Consider the following 7,865-nt stretch of genomic DNA (forward strand, 5'->3'; position numbering starts at 1 on the left):
TTGAAATGGAGTCTTCCTACCTATAGGTTATTACACGAAAATTCTTTGAAGGATCAGTAAACGATGTTAAATTTGTAGACAGTCGATGTCGGCGCGGTGCCTGGAACCTATTTTTATCCCTCCGTGGGTGTGTTTTGTTCCACATCGTACGGCCCGTGGTACACGTTGCGCCGAGGCGGTCCAACAGCAGTAAGTCTATCCTTTTTCATCTCGACCCACAAGGGATATGAACGAAGCCTTTTTCGGAGCCCTGATTGGTAGCCAGCATTTGGAGGGCTTTTTATCGAGCAAACGAAGCAAACTGATGGCAAAGCTGGGGCTTTTTTATAATGCGCTCGTGATGTCTCGGTTGGCTGTGTATGTGTGCATGCCGGTTTCAATTCCATCCGTGGCAACCATGCACAGAGGTTTAGAGGTATCATGATCTCCAGAAATAGTCGAGTAAAAGCTAATATTTATTTGTCGTCTATTTTTCTGCGCCTCTTCAGCTCCATCTGTTAGATTTCCTGGCATGCAGACAGAAAGACAAAAAAACACAAATTGAGGTTTTCCCGTTGTACGGACAATCTCCAATCCCCAGCAATCAACTCCCTTTTGTGGTAAGACGGGCCCAGCAATTGCTGTAGGATGTTCCAGCTCTGTGGAGTGATTTTGTCTATCTGTGCGCTCGGTTTTCCTTTTTCACAGATAGCTGAAACAAGTGCACAAAGTATGAAGAGTACTGAAAATGGACCTTAAAAATAGGCCGTGAAAAGCCTAACAGACTATTAATAAGGTTGCAATCACTAGCAAACTTTAGCACGAGTCTGTACGGTATCTGTTATCGCTGTAAACGGTGATGAATTGCTTGGTTTGTAATTACCCTGCGGGTACACGCCAAAAATCTGCGTTCAAACAAATTGGATTTGTGCTAAATTTGGGAGACGATTGGGTATCTTCGAAGTTGTTTAGTGTTTGCTCCCGCGGAAGGTGCTGGGTGGTTGTAATGATTGTGTTAGTACAAGCATCATTACAACAGCAGCTTTATACCAATTTGTTGGACCGGCGTGTACGGTTTGTTCTTTAGAAGTTTGCGAACAAAACCTGCCTTCGTGATAAGCAATAATAGACCTGAACCAGTTCCAAAGAGTGGCGGCTTGGGTGTATGGTCAATTGAGATGAAGTCTTTAACAAGTCGCTGCAATCATTCAATTCAACAATAAATTGGATTAGTTTCGCATGAGAATATTGGGTGCTGTTCGAGATCGTGCAGCGTATCTTAAGCTTATTTTATATCAAACGATCTTCTTGATCGTTAAAAATGGTTTAAAGGTACACAAAAGTTTCAGTCTTATGCGTTATACAATTTATGTTCATATCCCGTACTACATGCATAATACAATACGTTATACCGGCGGTTACCGTCTGTTTTGTCACGTTTCTGTCATCTTTCTGTGCAGAATGGAAGACAGAAAGTAAATCAGGGCATTGCCATAAAGCTACCGTGCGGCAGATCTCAAGAGAAGCATATATCATAATGCTTCGCGTTCACAGTGGAACATTAGGCATTCGCTGCACCATCCGTTCCTGGGTTATACCGACCGTTGCCGAATGGCGTTGGTGTAGCTCCTCGGGGAGCTCGTGTCGGTAGAATTGTTGATGGCCTCAAGAATAATGGGGCCACCCGGTATGGTGGCCGGAAATTAGATTATTCGATTTGATTGACACTACAAAAGACCAGCATGGGTGCGCGGGGGAAGCCGACGGACAGTAACTTTGGTGACAGACGCATCTAAATCATCCCTTGTGAATGGGTCGTTCTGCACGGAGCGTTTGCTGTGTGTAGAATAAATATTAAATGTTGCGAATATACGCATCTGATGACACTAATTGTAACCTTAAATAACGATTTTGGTGCGGTTGGGTTTTCAAGTACTTTCAAGACAAATCGGTCCTTAATTTTCATTCACGGAAAATGGCAAATTGTGCACTCACCAGCACCATAGACAACACTCATCTTAGTACCTAATTGGACCGTGGGTGCCTTCAAAAATGATAGTTATAAATAATCGTTATTAATTTAAGGTAGATCTTACGAAATAAAATTATGAACCTCACTTCCCATCCAACAGTCAGGCATAAAACTGGTTCAGAGTCTGGCTAGATACAAGAGTGCAAAATATGATATGTACTCAGCTGGTATCCTGTGCCCACCGTCGTGTAATGCCATTTGGCCCGTTTGGGAGGTTCGAATAAGATAGAAGGACGCCGCGAATATAGAGCATGGAAATGAGATTTTGCACTGGGGTGAGTTGCGTTTTGCAAAAGATGATGATGATGATGAGGATGATGTAATAAAGCTTTAATTTTATTACTGTTTCGTTTACATGTTTTCGGTTGCAAATGGGTAACCGTAAGCTGCTGCTGCTGCCACAGTTCGCTGTGTAATGTGATCCAGCTGTGCGTGTGGGTGTTGACGATCTTGACCAACATATTTCATTTGGAAATTATCTCGTCTGCTGTTGCTGTAGATGGCGATTTTTAAAAAATGACTGTGGTGCTATTTTTTATCGAAAGATGACGCCAAATTCATATTTGGTTCGTTCGGATGTCGTAAAAAAATTACTTAAAGGTTGTTCTCTTTTGTTGTTGGATATCTACCAACTTCATGTGCCATTTCTATTTTTACGGTCTGTACGGTCAATCATTTCTTATCCGTGTTGCAACTAGTGTTGCGTAGGTTCAACAGTCGGACCGCAATTGTTCAGACAGACAAGAAAAAAAATGAGATCAATAAAGTCCAGTGCAAAGAACGTGCTATCAGCTAGCATTACAGAAGGTGGATAAAAAAGTCGCGAGACTAGCTCGCACGACGATACCCGGGTGGCGGATGCTTCCGCCACAATGTCTACCAACCGGTCCGCCATTCGTTCATGGCAATAAAACCTTTCGGCCCACCGCACGTGTTGATGGTGTCGCTGGTTGGAGGTTGGCAGCATCATCACGGCACCCTCGACTCGGCTGTGTGTCTAGCCATAGCCAATGAAAGAACGAACGAAACTGCAACGGTATAGTACATTAGACGTAGAAGGTATGGGTTTCAATGACCTGGAAAAGCTTCGCGTGCTCTCGTCTTTGCTCTTGTGCTCGAGTTTCCATTTGATCGCGACTAACGCAACTGTGTGGGGATGACACTAAATCGATAATTGTTCCTTTTTTTATGTGGGTTAAATGAAGGGTGACGAGAGAAAATATATCGCTACCTTATTACAAACGCCCACCGGACCAAAGAATTAGACGCTAACAGATGAGAGAATTTTGAACTTTCTGTGATGTTTTGTCATCAATTAAAAGAATTTATTTTTTAGTGAAGAGCAGCACTGTATACATTCGATGCGAAGCTAAAATTTACATTACTATCTTGTTTAAATATTTCCTTTCTCCAACATTTTAGATACCAGAAAGATACCAGTGAATTGAACTACTCACTGTGTCGCCGTTTGTGCGTTAACATCACGTGTTTGCCTCATTGTTCGCAGCATAACGATTGCTGGGAACCGATGGTGGTAATTCTTGGTATTTCCGAGTCTCCGTCGAAGTCGTGATCTGCAACTTAAAATGTTTCCTTCACCATCATGTAGCAATAGCACTCAGACATGCTCTCCTGTGTGTACTGTCATGTGCGTGCCGCTATCATCATCGACCCGCTATCCTAACCGATGCCGAAGGCCCTGACAACGGGGCTAATGGTCCCCCTCGTTCGTGCCCATGCCATTGGGATTGGCTTGACGTGTGTTAGGTTAATAATTCTTCTGCCACCCACCTCCCCGTCCTAATCGCCCATCCGTCCCCTCACTTCGGTGGGTTGAATGGCAGGAATGAGGGAAAAGGGTTAATTAATCAGCAGGAAGCACTAGAACTCATACCGGAGTTTTGTGGGACATTCTATAGCACTTGATGAATGCGCACCGACATCATGCGTTTGAAAAAAAAGAATGCGATAAAACAATTTCTATACTGGTGTTGCAAAGTTTACGCGTTACTTCTGGGTTTGTCCAGCGAGTTAATACCATCGGTCCCTTACATCATCGTCGTGGATCGTGTACACGGCGGGACACGATCACCATTCCGTTGCGTCACAATATGCCAACGAATGGTTTGCAGTCGCTCCGACCGACACAATCACAGTTGTCAGTACAGCGCTAACGTGGATTGACGTAGAATTACGCGGGAAGCATAAATTATTGGCATACTATTGAGGGATTTTGCACTTTTTATTTCCTTCCGCTTCGGGTATTGATGAATCGGGGGTTGTGCAAGTGCGACGTTGGAAAATGATGGCGATCAGTTCTTGCGTCTGCTGCAACCAGCAATTTGTGAATGAATTTCTGGTGTTTTCAAGCTGTTAGAGATGTTGTTATTTTTCTTGTTTCTGTAAAAAAATGTATTACATCAAGCAGTTGGGTTGGTAATTGAAAGGTTTTTTTTCATAAGCCCGCGGAAGCGACACAAATATGCACCCCTCCCCGTCGTACGCACCGGGCACTGGTACGTCATCCGTATTTTACGCGCTTGGCGCAAAAGTTTCATCGTCACGCTATTATCAACGATGTTTGGGAGCTACCAATAAACTGTCGGACGGTGGGTGGGTGCTTCATTATGCTGATAAACTATTTTTTAGCTCTGTTTTTTTTTTCGTTTGGAAGCTCTCGAAACTCCCACGGTTTGGTAGCGTACTTGTGATTATTACCAGTCTGCCCTGCCCCATGTACCGCGATCGCATTTTTCTTCCCACGTACAAACTGTTGGATTTATGTAACTTATTGGGGCAAACATGCTGTTACTTTTTCCTGCTCGCTTTCTCATATTGCTTTCATACTTTTTGTTCCCGTAAAAATGAGCTTTTTCTCCATTGCCGTCTATTTCCTTCTTTGCACGCCTTTGGGTAACCTGCGCCTTCAGTTTAGTGTGCAAAGGTTAAAAGAATTTGCAAGCCATAACGTTTATGCAAAAATAAGACGGTTGCTTTACACTAAGGCGGCGGCAGCTAACAGCGGGGTTGGCACATAATTCAGAAACGCTTCGTTCGATTGCCCGTGGGGTCGCTTGGTTTACCGGAAATTGTAGCGTCCCAATGCCTGATAACGGAAGTAAATATCATAAATCGACTTTAACCTTTGTGCGTCAAAAACGAGCAGGCAATGCTAGAGTGGGAAGAAGGTGTACAACCGAGCGTAAATATTGCATGATAAAAATGTATACTTAATGATTGACATTTCATTGATGGGGTAGTGAGTTTGGCGGGAAAACCCCCTATCGGTATATGGACGGAAAAGAAGGAAAGGTGCAAATGGCACAATAAATGTTAAGATAGTCGGTATCTGTACCGTAATTACTTGCTTCTCAATAATTGAATTAAAAAAAAAACAATTGATGCACATAGACTACATGACAAGAAATGCTATTAGTCATCTAATATATTGCTAACCTCAGAATGGGTGATTGATGATTCGCTTTCCGTTGTCCGATGCCTAATGACATTAGGCTTGGATCGTCCAAAACAATTGCTGCGAGCTGTACTGATTCTCAAATTAAGTTGAGTCGGGAATGCTTCATGTTCATTCACTATTTAATCATTCGTTGTAGTCATCTGAATCTGGTTGTGGCTTTTCCGGTGCTTTCCGGCTATGCAAAGTTTAAACTACCCTTTAGAGAGCAGTTGCGGTCATCGGCTGTCGGAAATGCAAAGACTCTGCTTCTGGCCCAAAACCCCACTCTGGTTGCGGTTTCACGTCGGATGCTGTTAAAAAATCGATTTCCACTGAATCATTTCTATTTCACCCCCCTTGAGTTTGGTCCACAGTTTGGGAAGCGTTCAATAACATCGGATTATTTTCCTTCTTCCATTGCAGAGCAATTGAACGTTAAGAACACACTGAAGCTATCTACGGAATATGGTGCACTGGTGAGGCAAGGCACGTTAGGTGGTCGAGGTGCACACTAGACGACGGTGATAGACGTTGGTGTGTGTATGTGTCTGTGCATCCGTTCGGGTAACTCAACATCACGGCCCACAGCATTCACAAGCCACTTTACCTTATCGAACAAACAGTTTAAATCCCATCCGCATTCAACATGGGGAAACTGCTTTCGAAAATTTTCGGCAACAAGGAAATGCGAATCCTGATGCTTGGTCTAGATGCAGCCGGTAAAACAAGTAAGTGTTGTGATCATGAGGGGTGGAAGAGTTACGCAATGCGTGTTTGTATGGTTAACAAATATTCGTTTCGTTGCAGCTATACTGTATAAGCTAAAGTTAGGTCAATCGGTAACCACAATTCCAACGGTCGGTTTCAACGTAGAAACCGTAACGTATAAGAACGTCAAATTCAACGTGTGGGACGTTGGTGGACAGGATAAAATTCGACCCCTCTGGAGGCACTACTATACGGGTAAGAAATCTTAACGGATCATGTTGTACTAATATTGTATTAATCATATGTTTTTTCCCTCTTTTTAGGTACTCAAGGATTAATTTTTGTGGTAGACTGTGCGGATCGTGATCGGATAGATGAAGCGAGGCAGGAACTGCATCGGATAATAAACGATCGCGAAATGCGGGATGCGATCATACTGATATTTGCAAACAAGCAAGACCTGCCAGAAGGTGAGCAAGCGGTTTTTCTTAGGGAATCGCTACGGTTCGCACTTGAATAGGATAGTCTTACAGTATGGGAAAAGAGTTGAGTAATGCTTTTGGACACTGTGGTACGCACCGCTGAGACTAACCCCCATATCGGGCAAGCAAGGCCAAACGAACAGGAAATTGTTTATATTTGGCCGTTGTAATCAGGAGAATAAAACTTTTTGTGCGCAATGCAATATATGAAGATACGAGATTAGATTACGCTATCGCGGTTGCTTTTGTTCCGAACGGGTGTGTGAATATATGCAGGCCCGTAACGAAATATTACGTGACGAGATAAGTTACCTCTTTCGCATTATGGCTTAAATTTGGCAATTCATGGTGAGCTGTTTGAGAACTATTTACAGCAGCAACAGGTACATTGGTGTATGTGAAATAGGAAGTAAGATTAACATCGATAGGCATAATTAAGCTAAAATGACAAGGACATCTTAGAACCTTATCTCATTGATTTTACGGTATCAATTTAATTGACTATACCTGCAGTCATCTATAAACGAAATCGTAACGTGGTGATTCTCTCTTTTCTTCCAGCAATGAAACCTCATGAAATTCAGGAAAAGCTTGGATTGACGCGAATACGCGACCGGAACTGGTACGTGCAGCCTTCCTGTGCCACCACCGGCGACGGTCTGTACGAGGGACTGACGTGGCTAACGTCCAACCACAAATTATGAGAATAATTGTAAGCATCGCATCGGACGGCAGTGGACCGGGCCGTTAACGAAGCCGTCGCCTAGCAAGAACATCCACAATATATTTAAACGTATGCAGCAGCAAAAACAAAAGAAAGTCCTTCGTCTCCCGTTCCCCGATCCCCTCACCGTTCTCATCATTCGTCTCCCTCAGTTTCGCTCACCGAGGGAAGCAAAACATTGCCGCTTGTTGTTTGCTGAAATGAAAACATTATCCCTATCATATAACAGTAGGACAAATAGAGTAGATTTGCAGCAAGTTAGATGAACGGTGAAGATATGAGATGCAGAAATGAAGGCTGCAGCAGTAGTACGGAGAGGAGAGTACAAAAACACTCACACGTGTATCGGTGTGTTGGTAAATAGTGCACACACGGCGCGCCTAGATACAATGATAGGACAAACATCTAAGGATAAACTCGTTCTCAACCCATCGTCACCAACTCCCGTGCACAGGATAGTTATAGCAGGATTGTTGTTATGCG

The 7,865-nt window shown here is 43.4% G+C and overlaps 1 protein-coding gene across 1 annotated transcript; it reads left to right on the forward strand.

Moving 5' to 3' along the window:
* Positions 1–6,114: 6,114 nt before the first annotated feature.
* On the forward strand, positions 6,115–7,444 carry LOC128712012 (ADP-ribosylation factor 6). Its single transcript, XM_053806905.1, has 4 exons — positions 6,115–6,196; positions 6,276–6,431; positions 6,500–6,646; positions 7,220–7,444. The coding sequence occupies exons 1-4, from the start codon at positions 6,115–6,117 to the stop codon at positions 7,360–7,362; spliced, it is 528 nt and encodes a 175-aa protein (XP_053662880.1). The 3' UTR covers positions 7,363–7,444.
* The last annotated feature ends 421 nt before the right edge of the window (positions 7,445–7,865 follow it).

Source organism: Anopheles marshallii, chromosome 3 (assembly GCF_943734725.1).
Source record: "Anopheles marshallii chromosome 3, idAnoMarsDA_429_01, whole genome shotgun sequence".
NCBI classification, from domain to species: Eukaryota; Metazoa; Arthropoda; class Insecta; order Diptera; family Culicidae; genus Anopheles; species Anopheles marshallii.

Bases quoted from the DNA above. Each gene is read 5' to 3' on its own strand.
- LOC128712012 (XM_053806905.1), top strand. From the start codon at position 6,115: ATGGGGAAACTGCTTTCGAAAATTTTCGGCAACAAGGAAATGCGAATC. The intron at 6,197-6,275 runs GTAAGTGTTGTG...GTTTCGTTGCAG, and splicing joins AGATGCAGCCGGTAAAACAA to CTATACTGTATAAGCTAAAG. The intron at 6,432-6,499 runs GTAAGAAATCTT...CCCTCTTTTTAG, and splicing joins CTGGAGGCACTACTATACGG to GTACTCAAGGATTAATTTTT.